The 18,903-nt window shown below is 48.2% G+C and overlaps 1 protein-coding gene across 2 annotated transcripts in view; it reads right to left on the reverse strand.

The window, feature by feature from the left end:
- Positions 1–18,903, reverse strand: part of TRAPPC9 (trafficking protein particle complex subunit 9) — a 712,655-nt gene that overhangs the window by 541,066 nt on the left and 152,686 nt on the right. For both annotated transcript variants that reach the window (XM_073018375.1, XM_073018374.1), the window contains 4 exons: positions 18,247–18,392; positions 9,943–10,028; positions 6,654–6,780; positions 3,007–3,139 (listed from right to left, as the gene is read on the reverse strand). In XM_073018375.1, coding sequence (XP_072874476.1) covers positions 3,007–3,139; positions 6,654–6,780; positions 9,943–10,028; positions 18,247–18,392 — 492 coding nt within the window. The remainder of the gene's footprint in view (positions 1–3,006; positions 3,140–6,653; positions 6,781–9,942; positions 10,029–18,246; positions 18,393–18,903) is intronic.

The raw sequence follows: 18,903 nt of genomic DNA on the forward strand, positions 1-18,903 counted from the left end.
TGAGCTGTGTCCCGCCGCTAGGGACCTGCTTTCTGAATGTTTCACGTCACAGGACTCACGCTCTGCACCTCTCGCATCTGGCTTCTTGCACTCAGCAACTCGCCTCTGAGGCTGGTCTGCACTGGGGCGCGTGCTCCTTGGTCCCTTCATTGCGGAGTGGTGTTCCACTGCAGGGGCGCACCGCATTCTGCTGACCATTCACCAGCTGACGGCCATCTGGCCCCTTTCCAGTTTTCTGACCGTGGACGATGCTGCTAGGAACACTCGCACACAGGTTTCTGTGTCAGCATATGTGTTCCGTTGTCTTGAGCAGGTACCTAGGAGTGGAATTGTTGGGTCATATGGTAAACTTATGCGTAACTTCTGAAGAAACTGCCAATGTGTATTCAAAAGGGGTGTCCCATCAGCATCCCTATCGGCCTCGCATGAGGCATCCAGCGTCTCCGAAACCTTGCAGCCCTGCTCTCGTGAGCCCCGTGAGCGGGTGTGAACTGGAGCCTCACGTGGTGCCAGTCCAGAGACTAAAGATGTCGACCATCCTTCCAGGTTGCTTACGAGCTATTTGTATACCTTGTGGTGAAACAGCTACTCATATTTCTTGTCCATTTTTAAAATTAGGTTGTACATCTTCTTTTTATTAAGTTTTAAGAGTTCTTAATGTGAATATAAGCTCTTTATCAGATATTTAATATGCAAATATTTTCTTCCAGTCTGTAATTTTCATTCTCTTAATGGTGTCTTTGGAAGCGTAAAAGCTTTTAATTTTGATGAAGTCCAATCTGCAACGTTTTCTTCCAGGGATCCTGCTTTTGGTGTCACATCAAAGAACTCTGCCCAATTCAAGGTCATAATTTTCCTTTATTTTCTTCTAGAAGTTATATACTTTCAGCTTTTACACTCAGGTCTATAAACCCTTTCCAGTAAATGTTGTCTGTGTTTCATTTTATTCCCCGATTATACGTCAGTGTCTCCACCTCTCCTTCCTCTGTCAGAAGACCGCCCTGCCTGCCCCTGTACCTGGCCAGTTCCCCCTCCCCCACATTGAGCTTGGTGTTGCCTCCTGGAAGAACTCTTCCCTGAGTCCGTGACCTCCCCCAGCACGTGGGACCTCCCCCATCAGAGTCCTGACGACAGTGCACTGTGATTACTCCACGACTTGTCAATTTCCCCGCTTGACAGAACTTCCCGTGAGGACAGAGACCAGGACTGTCATGATCACTGCTACAGCCCTAGCACCCAGCACAGCAACTGGCAAATGAAAGTGCCTATTAAACACATGAATGGGATTTAAAAACATTTCAGAAAATCCCGACACATTTTATAAAAATGGCCAAAAGGGTAACCGTTAAGTGTTATTCGTAAGTGCAAAAATTAAGAACAGGCTGGGCGTGGTAGCTCATGCCTGTAATCCCAGCACTTTCGTAGGCGGAGGCAGGCAGATCACTTGAGATCAGGAGTTTGAGACCAGCCTGGCCAATGTGGCAAAGCCCTGTCTCTACTAAAAACACAAAAATTAGCTGGGCATGGTGGCAGGTACCTGTAATCCCAGCTACTCTGGAGGCTGAGGCAGGAGAATTGCTTGAACCTAGGAGGTGGAGGCTGCAATGAGCTAAGATTGTGCCACAGCACTCCAGCCTGGGCAACAGAGCAAGGCTCTGTCCAAAAAAAAAAAAAAACAGAGAACATCCCAAATTCCAATAGCAAGGAAATTAATGGGTATGCAATTTTGAGATATCTTTATGATACACTTTGTTGAAGCAATTAAAATTGAATTTTCTCCAGAATTCGTAAAAGCATGAAGAAAAGCTTACATTATGTGGTTATGCAAAAAGCAACCTATAATACTATATATGATGTCATGTAATCTCAACTCTTCAAATACTTATTTTTAAATAGGATGGATAAAACACTGGAAGGAAATATCACAACAAATCATTTATACTAATTGCTTCTGGGACTCATGAGATTTCTTTTTCTTTCTTCTTTATGTTTTCCTATAATGCTAAAAAACAAATAAGATCAAAACTATTTCTTAGAAGATAAGAGTTGGCTGAGCACGGTGGCTCACACCTATAATCCCAGCACTTTAGGAGGCCAAGATGGGTGGATTGTTTGAACCTAGGAGTTCGAGACCAGCCCAGGCAATATGGCGAAACCCCATCTCCACAAAAAATACAAAAATTAGCCAGACATAGTGGTGGGAACTTGTAGTCCCAGCTACTCAGGAGACTGAGGTGGGAGGATCACTTGAACCTGGGAGGTGGAGATTGCAGTGAGCCGAGATCACAATACTGCACTCCAGCCTGGGCAACAGAGAGGGACTCTGTCTCAAAAAATTAATTAATTAAAACATAATATAATATAAAAGTTTAATTAAAATTCCCCCCCTTATTTTTTTTGGAGATGGAATCTCGCTCTGTCACCCAGGCTGGAGTGCAGTGGCACGATCTCGGCTCACTGCAAGCTCTGCCTCCCATGTTCACGTCATTCTTCTGCCTCAGCCTCCCAAGTAGCCGGGACTACTGGTGCCCACCACCACGCCCGGCTAATTTTTTTTTTTTTTTTTTTTTTTTAGTACAGATGGGGTTTCGCCGTGTTAGCCAGGATGGTCTCGATCTCCTGACCTCATGATCCACCCGCCTCAGCCTCCCAAAGTGCTGGGATTACAGGCGTGAGCCAATGCGCCCAGCCAAAATTCCCTATATTTTTAAGGGAATTCCTAAATTCCCTAATTCTGTTTTTCAAAAGAATTATGATTCCAAGGCTAATTTCACATTCTGTTCTGATCATGGTAAGAAAGATTTTAAGTTTGTTCTAATTCATTTTAAGCAAAGCATATTGATGTTGCTTATCTTAAAGAAATCCTTCACCTATATTCTAGTCATAAGAATTACAGGCTCTTTGTGCCATTAAAAAAAAAAATATATATATATATATATATATAGGACCAAAAAAAACCAATGATGCCTCAGAGCCACTCTGGTCTGTGACCCTCGTACACACTACCTGGGCAGAGAGGTGCTGATCTGTAGTCTCGGCAAAGCGGGAATGACTTCGACTGTGGAGCCACTGGTTTTTATTCCCGGCAGGTTATCCAGCAAACAGTCACTGAACACGCCGAAGACCGTGGTATGGTAACCTGGAACAGAAAATGAGCATCTTCACTCCACTGGCAAGGCTCTGGGTCTCACACCCACCGCCGAAGCAGTGCGAAGAGCACGGGGCTCCTCTTCAGAAGACCTGAGTTCTGCAGTTGCCCAGGGCCCGCCGGCGCTCACCCACACTCCCGCCCTCAACCCCGCGACCGTCACTGGCCTTGTAGGTGATGGGGAGGATAACAGCATCTGCATTCCTGTTTCCCAAGGCTGGCCTGGGTCCAAATGAAAGACTATATAAGTGAAGGTCCTTGTAAACCATAAATATCTCCTTAATAATCAGTATCTCATCCCTTTACTCATTTGCACTTTTCAGATTTATCCATCTCTAAAACGAGAACGTTAATATTATTTCCCAGGATATAATGTGACTTAATGAGTATTTGAAAAATGCTTTAAACCCTTCTGTTGAAAGATGAAAGTTCACGAGCCAATTGTTATTGTAGCCGCTGCTGATAACGGCAGATGTGCTGTATCTGTATAAGCACCATAATTTAAGATGAGCAAATTTCCCGTGTTAAAAAAAGAAAGTCCACTGGTTAGATAAGCACTTGAAATTGTTTAAGCAAAGCTTTAAAATGGCTTTCGAAATTTCACAAGATAATTACTATAAACAACATTCACTCTATAACAAAATTAAACAATACCCCGTGGCTAGATGCCTAGGGTGACAACATTTTTGCATTCATATGAAACTATTCCATACTAAAAGGAGAGGCAGGCACTCCCTCAAGGGCAAATCAGGGACCTTACACAGCCTCAATCAGCCCTGCGCTCACCTCCTGCCAGCCTGAAGCTGCCCTATCAATGTAACTCCCATTCAGAGCAGCCGCGCTTCCTCTAAAGTATACCTCTTCAAAGACATCTTTAACTGGCAAACATTCTCCTCCCCAGAACCACATCCGGCACTAATGTCCTTTCTATAAAACCTGGTATGACGTGGTTTTGTCTGCTAAGCAGCCATTGTTTTGTAATTCTTAATTTAAACCATTTTCCTTTTCTTACCCGTTGCTTAAAATAACTGCCATATAAACCCAAAAGTCTGATGACAAATAGTACATTACAACGTCTGATAATACGAGGTCAGTCCTTTCGACTTGGTTCCCAAAGCGGGCCGCAAATGAACACTCCCTAGTGTGGACCCAGGATAAACAACTAAGAACTGTGTGACTAAGGCTCTGACTCCTCATCTGTGAACATACTAGCTACGGGTTACATGTTATTCGGAATTAAGCCCTTCACTCCTCATTACTCCTCTCTCATCTATTCATATCTCCTATGCTCCACTGCCAGGCCATGGCTATGGTCCTGCCTCTGTCCCTTTCTTCCTGGGTCATCGCTGAAGCTTGATCACTGGTGTCCCTGCCTCCAGTCCTTCCCATCTCAACAGGGGTCCTGGATCCTGAGGATGGCTCTGAACGGCCCACCCAACCACATCTCTCTCCAAAGAACGCAGTGTGTAAGACCCCAGGTCGGCACTCTGCCTCCCTTCCAGCCTGTCTCATCCCTGCCACCCTGGCCTGGACCACCCACTCTGACCATCCCCCAGTCCCCCAAATGCACCATGTTCTCTCTTACCACCACGTTGTTCTTTCTGCCTGGAATTCTCTTTCTGCCCCCTGTGTACTCCCCGCACAGCCCAGCCCCATTCATTTGAATAGTTCCTAGTTAGCCTTCAAGTCTCAGGGTCACTGACCAACCCACTCTCCCCACTGGGTCCATGCCCAGAGTCATTTGCTCCCACGGCCACTCCACTCCATCTTCCCACTTGGGGCAGCACAGCCTCACCTACAATGACACCTGCCTCACCCACCCATAGGGAGCGCCCTTCCAGCAAATGTTTGCTCTTCCAGCCAACAAACACACACTGAAGACCTACTGTGTGCCAGGCTCCACACTAGGCATGGAGCTGCAGCTGAGCCAGACACACGGGGCCAACAAGGAATCTATCACACAGAGTCAGGAAGGAGACCACCGACCAGGGGCCTAGACCAGCGAGCACACATGGAGGAAGGCTCCCGGAGGAAGGGAAGCCTGTGCTGAGGACTGAGGGAAGCCCAGGAGCCAGCCAGGGTGATAAGCACTCAATGCAGCACAGGTAAAGCCTCAGAAAGCCTGGAAAACTGCCAGAACTAAAGAGTCTTCAGAGACTGAAGTAGGAGCAGAGGGCAGAAAGGAGGTTGCAGAGGCCAGCAGGCACCGGACCACAGTGGGCTCCAGAGCAACACTTAAAGACCGGGCCTTGATAACACGGGCCTGGCGACAGCTGCGAGGCTCCCAGTTGAGAGATGTCAGGAGCAGATTCGCACTAGGAAGATTGCTGGGCCACAGATGGGAGGTGGGTCTATTAGCAAGCAAGACCAGGGCAAAAACACCAGTCCCAATGCTTTTCTGACAAACCCTAGAAGAGTTATGATCTGCAAGACAGGAAGGGGCAGTGGAGGTGGAGAGAAGTGGCAGTTCTCAGGAAGCACTGAGGGAGGGGCGTGGGGGTGCTGTGACAGACAGCGAGGGTCGAGGATGACGCATATGGGTGATGGGGATGCCCGCGCTGAGATGGAGGCTTGACGGGGGCAGGGGCAGCTTTGGGGAGGCGAGGTAGGGAGTTCTGGTTTACACCTATTGTATGAGAGGTGCCCAGGAGCCAGCTGGGAAGGGCTGGAGGTACAGGCTGGGAAGAAGCCCAGCCCTGGAAATCATCTGCACATTGGAGGAACTGGAAGACAGGAAGGTCAAGGGCATTGGTGGGATCACCTAAGGTAGCCTGTGGAAGAGAAAGAGTTAACAGGGCCAGGGAACACAGGATGAGGGGTGGGGAAGGAAAGAAGTGGGGTGTGAGGAAGGCCTGGCTGAGAGGGGTGGGCTGCAGAAGACAAGAGAGACCCAAATAGAAAGGCCAGAGAGGCGGTAAAACATCCGGAGGCGCAGGGTCACAGCAGCCAGAGCAGAGAGGCGGTAAAGCATCCAGAGGGCGGGCTCACAGCAGCCAGAGCAGAGGGCATGCCTAGTGGAGGGTCAGCCAGGGACTCAAAGGGCACTGAGGAGTGAATTTAGGGGAAAAAAACTGAAAAGTAGGCCCTGGATTTAGCCCAAAAATATACTGCTTGTAACAGGAGTTTTGGTGAAGTGAAGAGGGCTGCGTCCAGGATGCAGAGGGTTAAAGGCCCCTGCAGAGGCGGAGATTCAGCGTGTATAGACACCCTCTGAGGAGTTCCCGCAAGAAGGAGCAGGAGGAAGGAAGGCTCACTGGAGGGAGACAAAGCAGAGGGAGGAAGGGCGTGGACAGTAGGGTCAGAGCACAGGAAGGACCCCTCCCACCACCACATATCCTGCACCTCACGAACAGGTTTTTTTCATGCTTCCTGAAGAAATACGGTCTTCATTATCTTCTAACTGGTTAGGACTGGCAGGACGGGCGATCGGCTCTGGACCTCACGGAGGCCATGCAAGGGTGCAGCAGACCCTCCTGAGCGGGAACCATGAAGGGACTCTCCTTACCGTTCACAGTGATCGTTCCAGTCGTCTGCGGGACCCCGACGAGCGTCACTGGGTACAGACCAGATTCAGCCGGAAGAGAAAGCGCTGCAGGGAGAGACTCAAACTCCACTCCGCTGGTGAGCAGCCCCTAAAACAAGCCACGCGGCATCATGAGCCCGGACCAAACCTACTGTGCGCTCTGTTCCAAATGTGCCTTAAGACACTGGCTATGGCACATCTGGAACTGCTGGAAGAAAATGACCAACAGTCTTTATAGAAACCCACAGAGAACTTCAGAGACAGTGAACAGTGTAATGCAAAACCACCTAAACACGGTAGGCACGGCGGGTGCTCAGGCGATAAACCACAGATCCACTTGGTTTTAGCCCTGTTTGCTGTATGTTTGATATTTGTTTTATCATTTTACCAAATGGGAATGTGAACACAAAGAGAAAATATTTTATTTATAAACAAAAATAAATAAAAACATGACTGGGCACGGTGGCTCACACCTGTAATCCCAACACTTGGGAGGCCAAGGTGGAAAGAACACTTGAGTCCAGGAGTTCAAGACCAACGTGGGCAATATAGTGAGACCCCATCTCTACAAAAAAATTTTAAAATTAGCTGGGGAAGGTGGCACACACCTGTGGCCCCAGCTACTTGGGAGACTGAGGTGGGATGATTACCCGAGCCCAGGAGGCTGAGGTTGCAATGATCACACCACTGCACTCCAGCGTGGGGGACAGAGTGAGATTCTATCTCAATCAATCCATCAATACAATGTGGAAATATGCCACGAGTTAATATCCCTGCCATACATCTATGAGTTATCAACTTATTTCAGTATGTACTAAGCTTGCTAGTACAGGCACTAAGCTTGCTAGTGAACAAGACGTGCAGATTCCCTGGCCTCAAGACGGTGGCCCATGATTGGAAGCAATGCAGGTATGTCGGCCCTCAGGACTTCTCAGCATTGTAATAGAGGTCCTACTCAGGGCACTAAAGCAAGAAAAAGGAAGAAAAGGCATAAAGGCAATTACTCACAGAAAACAAAACCAGGGTCATAGAATACGCTATGGAATCTACAATGAAACTTGAACTTTCTAGTACATTTAGCAAAGTGATACAGTCAGAAAAAAAAAAAAAAAGGAGTTATTTCTATAGTTTAGCAATAAACAATTGGGGAAAATATCATTAACAAGCGATCAAAACCATCAACTATATTAGAAAAAACCTAACAAATGACGGGCAAGGTCTCACAACAGTTACAGAACACTGCAGAGATAAAGAAGCCCTGGGCGAAGGAGGAAATCCTGGATTCTTCTTAGCGGGTTGGTTTTCTGCAGCGGTATGGTCAAAGCTACCCTGCAACTCTCTCAGATAGGACAGGACCGAGCATCTGAGTAGATGTGCTGATGCTGGGAGTCCGAGTCTCACTTGGGAAGAAATGACACACGTGGATGGAGGAAGGCAAGCACCCTCTGGAGAAGCGCTGGAAAGCAAGGGCAGACGCTACATGCATGTCTGTGGTGTAGATGCAGGGATATACACAAGTGTACATATATGTAGGCATATGGGCTTAGATAGATATGTGCGTTCTCATGCATGTGTATATGCATACAGACTTTTCCTAACTCTGTCTACAGAAAGCACCCAGAAGCAAAGCCACTCTCTCGGCAGTGAGTACACTTAGTGCCTGGACTTGGAGCCAAGGTGTGAAATGATCTATGTGTGGAACAGATGTAGCAGGCAAGGGTGGAAGCCGAGGAGCCAATTGTCTCTAGGCAAATATATTGGCATTTATTTCCTTTGAAAATAGCTAAAGCAATATGGCCAACTGTGAACATTTTTTAAATGTGAATGGTGGATATGCGCGTGTGTAGTATTCCCTGTAACATTTGGTATGTTTAAAATACTTCCTAATTTAATTTTTAAAACTTTGCCCATGAGTTGTGGGCTATCTCCATGTGGTGCTTTTTATTTTATTCCCTGCTCTTCCTCATTTGTTATAATAAGCACATATTGTTTTTAAACCAGATAAAAATGAAAGCTACATTTTAAGACCAAAAAAAAAAAAAATGTGTAAGAAAGAGCAGCAGGCATTTGATACTTTAACCACTTAGGGGGAAATTCTCTAAACTGCTTCTCCCTCCTAAGGCTGAGACAGAAAGCCACAGGAAAGGCCTAAGCCAAATCCTACTGCAGGTCAGTCCTCACCCAATGGAAGGAGAAGCACTCCTCCCAAGTGCACCTCAAGACCACAAGCTGAACATCCAGCTGAGCTTCCAGGAGCTTCCAGGAGTTGCAAGCTGCAACTCAGCCTGTACTCATGGCCAGGCTGTCACATCTGTCCCAGGAACCCTTCCCTGACTCTCCAGGGCCAGGCAGACTCCCCTCCACATCAGGCCTGCAACACCTCGTGCACCCCAACAGAGCCTTGATCACAGTCGCAGCAGGGACCAGGGCCTGACCATCTCTGTCCCCTCAGGGCCTTGCCTGGGGCCTGACGCGTGGCAAGAGCACTCAGCATACCTGCACGAAGAGTCTGCCTCTTACCCTGAACACCAGTCATAAAACCCTAAAAGACAACGTCCACTCTCGCAGCACCATCCTTTGCGTGCTGCTGAAAAGTTACACAGCAGCACCACACAGCAAGGCAGAGAAGACTCGAGGGATGGAACCTACATTGGCATGGGGAGGGTCTGTTCTGAAAACATAGAATCAGCTTAGAGGGCCAGTACAAATCTCCTTCCCCCTGACTAGAGAATTGGGTAAGCATTTCCAACAGAAGAGATTACAAAGTGAATCTTTCACACCCTACACAAAGCATAGAAACGGGATATCAGGATTTCAAAACAAGAGAAAGCTGATGATGGTGGTGTGGTCATTTATCCTCCCATTCCACAGCTTGTTCTTCCCCAGGGCCTTGATCATCTTACCATCTTGCAGTGATAAAATAATGCTGATATCATTGAGTAGCAGGCATAACGTGGACTTTGCAACCTCAACTCATCTCATGTAAGCTTCAAAATGATTATTTCACATCTTATACCCAATCAACTAAGCTCGGTATGTGTTCAAATCAGAGGTTTCTTTGTAGGTTCAAATATGTATTGAGAATCAAGCCTAAAGACACAGGAATAACGAAACATGGTCTTCATTCACAATAAGCTTATATGCTTTGGCAAAACAAACATAAAAAGAGACACATATCATAAGATGTGTGCCTCAGACATTAAGTAAAAACCTGCTTTAATGAGAAGTTTGTGCGTTAGCCCAAAAAGATCAAATGATGGGTGATACATACCATGTTTTCAACCCGAAGTTCAAACGGCATTGGGTTATACACCATCAGCTGAACTTCACACACATCTCCTTGAACCCACTGGAAATCTAGAAAATACACACACACACATCAACAAATCCATGTATTTGTTGGCATTTTTTCACTTTCCACATGGTTTCCAATTATTCCTCTGGCAATTTATATTCTCAACGAGGCAGCAGGCTCTATGATCATCTTGAGATGGGTGAGTCAAAGCTGCTTTTTCCACCGGCTTTCTCTGAAACAAAGCAAGGCAGCCGTCACTGGCGCTTTGATGCCACATGAATGGCGCTTGTCGCCACCTTCAGCGGGCTGCATTCATGCCAGCATCTGTCCAGATGGCACTGTTCTTGGTACAGAGCCATAAGGCACACCGCGCTTCACGGGGCCCAGAGGCTGGCAACACAGGAAGATGGTACTGGGGTCACTTGTGAGTAATATGGAGTGTGATTTGCTCTACTCCCCGAAGACTGTGGGGAGGCGGGGGGCTTCTCCTCCCCACCCACTCCCAGGTCAACTGCAGTTCAGTACCTGTGCAGGGGCAGAATTCTGATGACCTCCAAAACCCCCAGCCTTGGTGTGCACAACCTGGTGTGCATGCACAGTGTAACCCCACTTCCAGTGTGAATATGATGATGAGGCTGGATTGTAAAACAAAGGTGGAAAGATTTTACAGATGTGATTGGGACCCCAATCAGTTGACTCCGAGTTAATCAAAAGGAAGGTTGTCCTGGACGGACTTGTTCTCATCAGGTGAGACCTCACAGGAGACCACGGCCTTTCCTAGAGGGCCTGTGGAGGGGACCACATGGCAAGGGCCTAAGAGCAGTCTCTAGGAGCTGAGAGCAGCACCAGCAGACAGCGGGGAACTGAGAGCAGCACCAGTAGACAGCCGGCGAGAGAACAGGGACCACAGGAAATGAATGAAGAACCACCTGAGGAGTCGTGAAAGCAGGCCCTTCCCTTAGTTGAGCCTCCAGATGAGGACACAGTCCCAGATGACACTTGGATTTCAGTCCTGTGAATCCCTGAGCAGAGGACCCAGCCGAAGCCCACACAAATCATGAGGAAGCAGATTTGTGTTGTTTTAAGCTACTGAGTCTGTGGTCATTTGTTACAAAGCAACAGAAAGCTAATTCAGCATCTGTCCCAATTTCCATCAACCCCTCCTCCCTTTACAATCCTCTCTTAGGCAAACCCGAAGGAATTTCAGAATCAATCCACAGGTGGCAGGCATGTGTTAGGTGTGACGCGCTTCCACACAAGTTATCTCATTACTCAGCATAAGGACCTCCTGAGATAGGTATGATAACCCCTATCACTGCAAGGCAAACACTCAAGGTCCAAACAGGGTAATAAATTGGCCCAGGAACCACACAGCAAGCGAGAGAAGCTGCTGGATTCAGGCCTCTGAACTCAGAGGCATCCCAAGCAGACATGGGTGGCTAACAGGGCGGTGGAGGGCTTTTTCTCTAGCAGATAAGAAAGTCTGTTGACCAGAATTATTCAACTTTCACAGAGCTTTCATAAGCATGTTCTCAAGACACAGCTTTTTCCACACACTCTGCACCAAACACCCTGCAAAGAGATGAGGACTGACTCCACCACACCTATGACATCTGACCCAGAGCTGGCATGTTGACACTGCATGAGTTAATACAGTGTCCACCTGGTAAGCAAACAGCTCCCCTAATGCTTGCACCACCATGTACTCATCTGAGCCTCTGGACAATGCAGTGAATGGCTACAGTCTATGTCAGCAACACAAATGTTACGCCCGTTCTGCAAAAAAGGAGAATCCCCCTGACAGGCTGGCCCGCCTGCCCGTCCTATGGTTCTGGGAAGCAAGAGAACTGAGATTCGAACTCCAGTCTGTCTGGCTCCAAAACCTACGCTCTTTTCACCCTACTGTTTCACCTCTCAGGACTCCGGAAACTCAGGTCTTGTCCTTCCCTCATCCCAGCTTCCATGCCTCCCACTTTCTAGGCCCACTAGCTTCTGAGGACCTTCAGTGGCAGGGGGCTCACCCGCCCTCCTCATTCATATAAGTCAGTGGCCAGAGCACAACATGCTCCCACGCCACCTCCCCCGGCCTCACCCAGCCTGCCCGGGGCCACTGATGGTCAGCATCCCAGCCCACTCCTCACCACAAATGAAGACGGTCACTCTCTTTAAACAAGTGGCTAATGCCTGGCAATTAAGAAATTGCTTGCCCTATCATGGTCATCATGATGATGATGATGATGATAATAAGCCATTTAAAAAATCATTTTCTGAAAATATACTGTACTGAAAAAATAATGTATACTTAGACGGTCCATGTCTACTAAAGGGTAAATCTAAGATAAATCGTTGATTACATAAAAATTTATTTTTTTTCTTTTTTTTTTTTGAGACGGAGTATCACTCTGTACCCAGGTTGGAGTGCAGTGGTGTGATCTCGGCTTACTGCAACTTCCACCTCCAGGGTTCAAGCAAGTCTCCTGCCTCAGCCTCCAAAGTAGCTGGGACTACAGGTGTGCACCACCATGCCTGGCTAATTTTTTTGTATTTTTAGTAGAGACAGGGTTTCGCCATGTTGGCCAGGCTGGTCTCAAACTCCTCACCTCAACTAATCCCCCTACCTTGGCCTCCCAGAGTACTGGAATTACAGGCATGAGCCACCACGCCCGGCCTAAAAAGTGATTTTTGCTGAAAGAAGGCGATAACCCCTTTCCACCCTCAGCATGTCAAAGCACACGGTGGTGGCCCTTCCTCACTATTTTGTCCCAGAAGTAGTGGGAAGGCACAAGAATTAGCATCTCTGAAATGCCCTCGTCTCAGGCCCTGCCCTCCCTGTTGTGGGACACACTGTGCATGCTGTCATCTGTGGACACACAGCATCGGGTGGTAGCGTTTATTGACAAGTTCGTCTCTTTCTGCTACACTGTATGGACCCACATGGCGGGAAAGACTCCTGATTTATCAATGCATCCCCAGCACATAGCACAGGGCATGTAACTGCTACCAAAAATGTTACTGAATCGCTGCCAGCGACTTTAGAAACATTATCTCCCTCGATCCTCAGAACCACCCTCCGTGTCAGCTTCTAATGTCCCTATTCCATAGAGGGCATGACTGCAGACCACACAGGAGCGATCAGTTGTCCACGGCCACACAGTGGGGAGCTGCAGGGCCAGGCTGCAGCACAAGTCCGCCTGACAGCCACAGCCTCTCCAGGCCACCACACTGCCTCTGGGTCAGCAGTGGACCTTGGCACCAAGCCTGGCAGCACCACAAAGACCTATCACAAATGACAGAAGGCCTTCAAGCCGACACACTCAAGCTGAGGCCGGTGTTGCAGCCATCTTCGCATGGATGTAGCTCAGATGATGGCCACACCAGCCAACACACAGAGACTCGGGAATTATTCCGAGTTAAAGTGGAAAATGGTCTCAAACGCTGCCCTCAAGAGTTTCCTCATCTCTAAGACCCGATGCCACCTGCTGTGATGATACCTCCCCCAATTATACACCAAGGTTCATTGAGAGAGACTGGAACTTTAGGTTAAAGTTATGGGATCCGTCAAGCCTCTGGGCAAGCACTCACTGATCAGTACACTGCCAAAAAGATATTAGAAGCTATGGGATGTCAAGTACACTTTCCTACCACACAAGTGTTATAGCTCAGAAAAAAAATCCTACATCATCCACTGAATTCGTCCTCAGCCCAGATGAGCAGGTACTTCTTACTATGGTGAGAAGCCATATTATAAAGGAAAAAGGCCCTGGGCATCGAGTCCTGCAACCTGGCATGGCGCCTGGGGGCTGTGACTGACAAACTGTCTGACCTGGAGCAGGTACTTACATTCGTTCAGTCTTAATTTTCTCATCTGCAAATAGGGAATATAATGATGCCTGTAGCATCAGCATCAAAAGTTTTGAGAATCACTGGATGATGTTTGCTTAAGCCCTCTTCAACAAATACAGACTGTAATTTTCCTAAAAAGAATGCTGGACAATGTCTTTTTATTTGTTTTTTGAGATAGGGCCTTGCTCTGTCACCCAGGCTGGAGTGCAGTGGTGCAGTCTTGGCTCACTATAGCCTCAACCTCTTGGGCTCAGGTGATTCTCCCACCTCAGCCTCCCAAGTAGCCGGGAGCACAGGTGCCCACCACCAGGGCTGGCTAATTTTTCGTATTCTGTGTAGAGATGGGGTTTTGCCATGTTGACCAGGCTAGTCTCGAACTCCTGGGCTCAAGCAATCCACCTGCCTCAGCCTCCCAAAGTGCTGGGATTATAGGCGTGGGCCACCACACTCGGCCAACAACTTCTTAAGATTGAAAAGGAAAAGCAGAGAGGCAGGGCTTGCAATCCATGCCATCAGTGGCACAGGGCCATGTGCTCTGGCATTTGGTTTGATGCTTTGCTGTTATTGTCTTCAAATTCTCAGCGATGTTTGAACAAAGGCCCTGTGTTTGCATTTTGCACTGGGCCCTACAAATCAAATCATCCCGAGAAGGGGAGTCTCACACTTCCAGTCTCCTAAATCACCTTTAGAAGTTTTTCTCAACAAAAGGACTGAAGCTTTCCTCAAAAGTTCTGTAGGAGAGAAAGCTCATCACTAACCCTGATGAGAACAGAAAAGAGCAGCCAGAGACTCTAGAAGGTCCTGGGGGAAGAGCCTCAGCACTCATAGGACAGTGAGTCCCGGGCCAGGGGAGACAGAGGAGCCCTGAGGGTGGCCCGCCCATCCCCACAGAGCTCAGAAGACGCCCTCCAGAGAGGAAAGGTGGAGTTCCCACAAGAGGCCAGGAAACGACGTCCCCAAAACACAGCGAGGACGGGATTTGTACAGCTCTCTCCTGCTTACTGCAACACACGCTGGAGCCAATCATATGGGGCCACCATCAGGCCCTGCCCGTTCATGCACCACATCCACCCAGTGCCTACGCTTCCTGTCACCTCGTGTTCTCCAGAGCAGAGAAGCAGTGGCAGGAGAGACAAGGTTGGGGTGTCTTTCAGAATCAATAGACTAAAAATGGCACTTTAAAAATGCATACACACACACACACATGCATACACACACTCATACACACAGGCATACACACAATACACACATGCATATGCACAGTACACACACACATGCACACATACCTGCATAAACACATACACACATGCATACACACATATACATGCATACACACATACACGCATACACATACACACACACACACACACATGCATACACACAAATTCTACAGTAGACTATATAGTTAGCACTCAGGTTTTCATAAATTTTCCAAAATTCAGAATTGGCTGCACTTTTTCAAGGGCATGACCCCAGGTCTCTTTATTTTCTTCTCATTCTAACAATGAACAGCTAGAACAGCTGGAGCCGCTCCTTGCAAAGCCCACACTGCTCCTCTGAGGGAGGCTGCGTCTGAGCCTCCGGGGGGCTTCCCCAGGGTCTGCGGGGCCCCACCCCACACCCCACTCCCAGTTAGCCCAGTGTTTATTGTTCATTCAAGCTCAATGTGTAAGTAACCAGGTATCCTGCTGACAGGCGTACATTTTTAGAGACCTTTTGTTCACATTTAGTCTCGATAGTCAACTTGTCATGCTTGTGTCTTGCCTACATGAACTGCATGACTGTGGGGTCCAGGTAGCAGGTCTCTCCGACACCCTCTATGCACGTGAGAGGAAACCAGAGGGTGCTCACAGGAACAGGACGCTTGGTCTGTGATGTGAAATCAAGCTTGTCACTAACTGAGTAACTTTTAGTTACTTCTAAAAGTCATTTCTCTGAGTTTGTTTCCTCATCTGTAAAAGGGAGATAAAAATGAAATCTTCCAAAACTACTGGAAACTCCGTAAGGCAACATATGACAGCCTCAACATATGATAGCACCGTTTGAATAAAAGAAATGAGGACCATTTTTAAAAGCACAAGGTTCTTTGAGTACTCCCTCCCTAGTTATGCCCTTTATCTTAGCAAACAACTTTATTTCTTCTGAAGCACTTTATTTTTTAAGGCATTCAGATAATTTACAAATTGTTAATGGAGTTTATTATGAGACCCTTACAGAAGCTAAGAAATCCCAGAGCTAGTAATATACGAGAAATGCTCATCAAGACAATGTGCTGGCTGGACGCAGAGGTCCCCACCTGTAACCCCAGCTCTCTAGGAGGCCGAGGCAGATGATTCACTTGACCCCAGGAATTCGAGACCAGCCTGGGCAACATGGCAAAACCCCATCTCTACAAAAAATACAAAAATTAGTGGGTATGGTAGTGTGCACCTGTGGTCCCAGCTCAGGAGGCTGAGGCAGGAGGATCAATTGAGCTCAGGAGGCTGAGGCGGCAGTGAGCCCTAATTACACCACTGCACTCCAGCCTGGATGACAGAGCTAGACCCCGTCTCAGGAAAAAAAAAAAAAAAAAGATTATGTGCTACATGTAATGCTCTTCTTATTGTCCCTTCTGCCTTGAATTCTGCCATGCCCTGCCAGCAACACGAAATGTACAGTGAGATCTAGGTTCCCCTGTGAGTTCTTGGACAAGACACTTAAACGTCCTGAATCAGTTTCCCTGTCTACAAAATCTATAAAAAGGGATTCATAATAGGTACCCCATCCATTCATTCATGCTTCTGTCACTGCTCCAGCGGCTGGGGAGACAGCAGCCGCACACAGCCTGACAGAATGCTGGCTTCAGGTGATACTGCGGGGCAAAGCATCAATGGGCCAGTGTGGATCTGGGCTGGAGAAAAGCTGGGAAGAGAATCCCGGGCCAGTGTGGATCTGAGCTGGAGAAAAGCTGGGAAGAGAACCCCAGACAGTGCCGCTAGAGACGGTGGGAGGAGTGGCCTGCGAGGCGCTGGGATCAGAAAACGCCCCTCTGAGGGAGGGGGCATGTGAACAGAGACCAAAAGGATGTGACAACAATGACAGAGGGGCAGGGGACGAGTTCCTGGCAGAGGAAAGAGCGAGCCCCAAAGCCCTGGGCCTGGGACAAGCCTGTTTCTTTCCAAGACCCGAAAGGAGTGGCTGTGGCTAAACCAGAGTGATGGTGGCAGGAGGCGGCATGAGAAGCCGGACAGAGAGGGAAGGGTGTGGGCAGGGCAGGGTCAGGGAGCGCCTGCAGTCCGTAACTCAGGGTGTGGGTGAGCTTCCGAGTGCAAGAGGAAGCCTCTGTCCTGGAAAGAAAAGCATAGTGGAAAAAGGAGTTGGAATGCCTTTTTCCTAAATCGGAGTTAAAGGAATTAAGAGTAGAAATAAAGAAACAGAAGGAGAAGAAAGCACTGTATATGAAACGCAGGGCGCCGCGGTTGTGCAGGCCTTCCGCTCATACTCCCTGGAGGCCCCGGCAGTCGCCAAGCAGCGGCCAGCCTCTAGGCCCTCAAGGCTCTGTCACAGGACATGTGGGCTCAACCAGCAGTGGTCCCCAGTGACAAGAAATCACCATCTCCTGCAAGAGGCCTCAGGCGTGTCTTTGTGGCAGCAAGGGACAGGGAGCTTGCTGCCACAGCCGGGCTTCGGGAAGGCCATCAAGGGACAGGGCCGGCGGTGCATGCTGAGCCCTGGTGCAGGAGGGACGAGAGCTCAGACACAGGAAAGCTCAGGAGAAACTGTCCACTCCCAGTCTCTCCCACAGCACAGCTTAACCCCAGGACTGGCTATCCTGATCACCTGTGTTCACAAAAGAACAGAACACAATTACCTCATCCCCCACTCAATCCTGAACACAACCCAACCCTGAATCTTTCTTTGATGATTCAAAAGTCACTTCAGCCCTTGGAAAATCAGTCTACATCTCCAATTATCACTTTTCTGTAGTTCACATAAGTCTCAGTTAACAAAAGTCTTTCTGGTTTCTAGAACTTTCACAAAATTACCTTATACGAAATACATTTTTAAAAATCAGATCTATGGGCAATTGCCTGCCAAAAGCAGCAAATCAAATAAACTTCCATGACAGACTACACACACACACACACGTGCACACATCCACACATGCACATCCACAAATACACATAAACACACATATCCATGCATGCACACATGCATGCACACAGGCACACACACACACATATGCATGCATACACACATCCACACATGCACACATACACACATATGCACGCATGCACACATGCACACACACGTATGCGTGCACACATCCACACAGACACGCACACACACACACACGCACATGCATGAACTGGCCCAAAATTCTGTTCTAAAAATCTAGAAAAGCCATTGGAAATCAGGTGGCATAGCACGGTGGGAAAGCCAGGATCAACATCCTACCTATTTTCTTGTTCCGCTCTTCTCCACGGTTGTGTGCGATAATTGGTGAATAGATGAAGGGACTTTTGGTCGACACGTTCTGGCCCAGCAAGCTCTTCATTTTGTGTGGCCGGAGGCTGGCAGGGAGATTCAACAGTTTCACATGCCTGTTGTTTCAAACAGAACACAAATACTTCAACTGTCTTGTTAGCTTGGTTTCAGAATAAACACAACCAAACATGATGTGTTAGAAAAACAGTAAATCGGTCAGAAAGAAGATAAATGGAGGGAGGAAAAGCACTCCGAGGCAGCAGGACAGACCAGGAAAGCGTTGCAACAGTAACCAAGACTCTCCCAGAGAGGGGAAATCGCTCCCTGGAACTCGGGGAGCAGCCACTTCCCACTGGGAGCTCCTGAACTGGGCCCAAGGGTGGTCTGGAGTCAGAAAGGTCAGCTTGCAATCTCGCTGCACACTTACCAGCTGTGTGCCTCTGGGCACGTGCCTTGACGTCTCTAAGATGTAGGTTCCTTGTGTATCAAGTGCAGGTGGGGCCACCACCTTCCCCGTGGACCCTTGGGGAGGATCCAGCTAAAGACTCCTAGCACGGGGCCCACTGCTTGGCCCAGAATGGCTCTTCTCTCTTTGCCTCTCCCTTTCCCGAGGGACCTGCCCGCAGC

This window comes from Chlorocebus sabaeus, chromosome 8 (assembly GCF_047675955.1).
Source record: "Chlorocebus sabaeus isolate Y175 chromosome 8, mChlSab1.0.hap1, whole genome shotgun sequence".
NCBI lineage: Eukaryota > Metazoa > Chordata > Mammalia > Primates > Cercopithecidae > Chlorocebus > Chlorocebus sabaeus.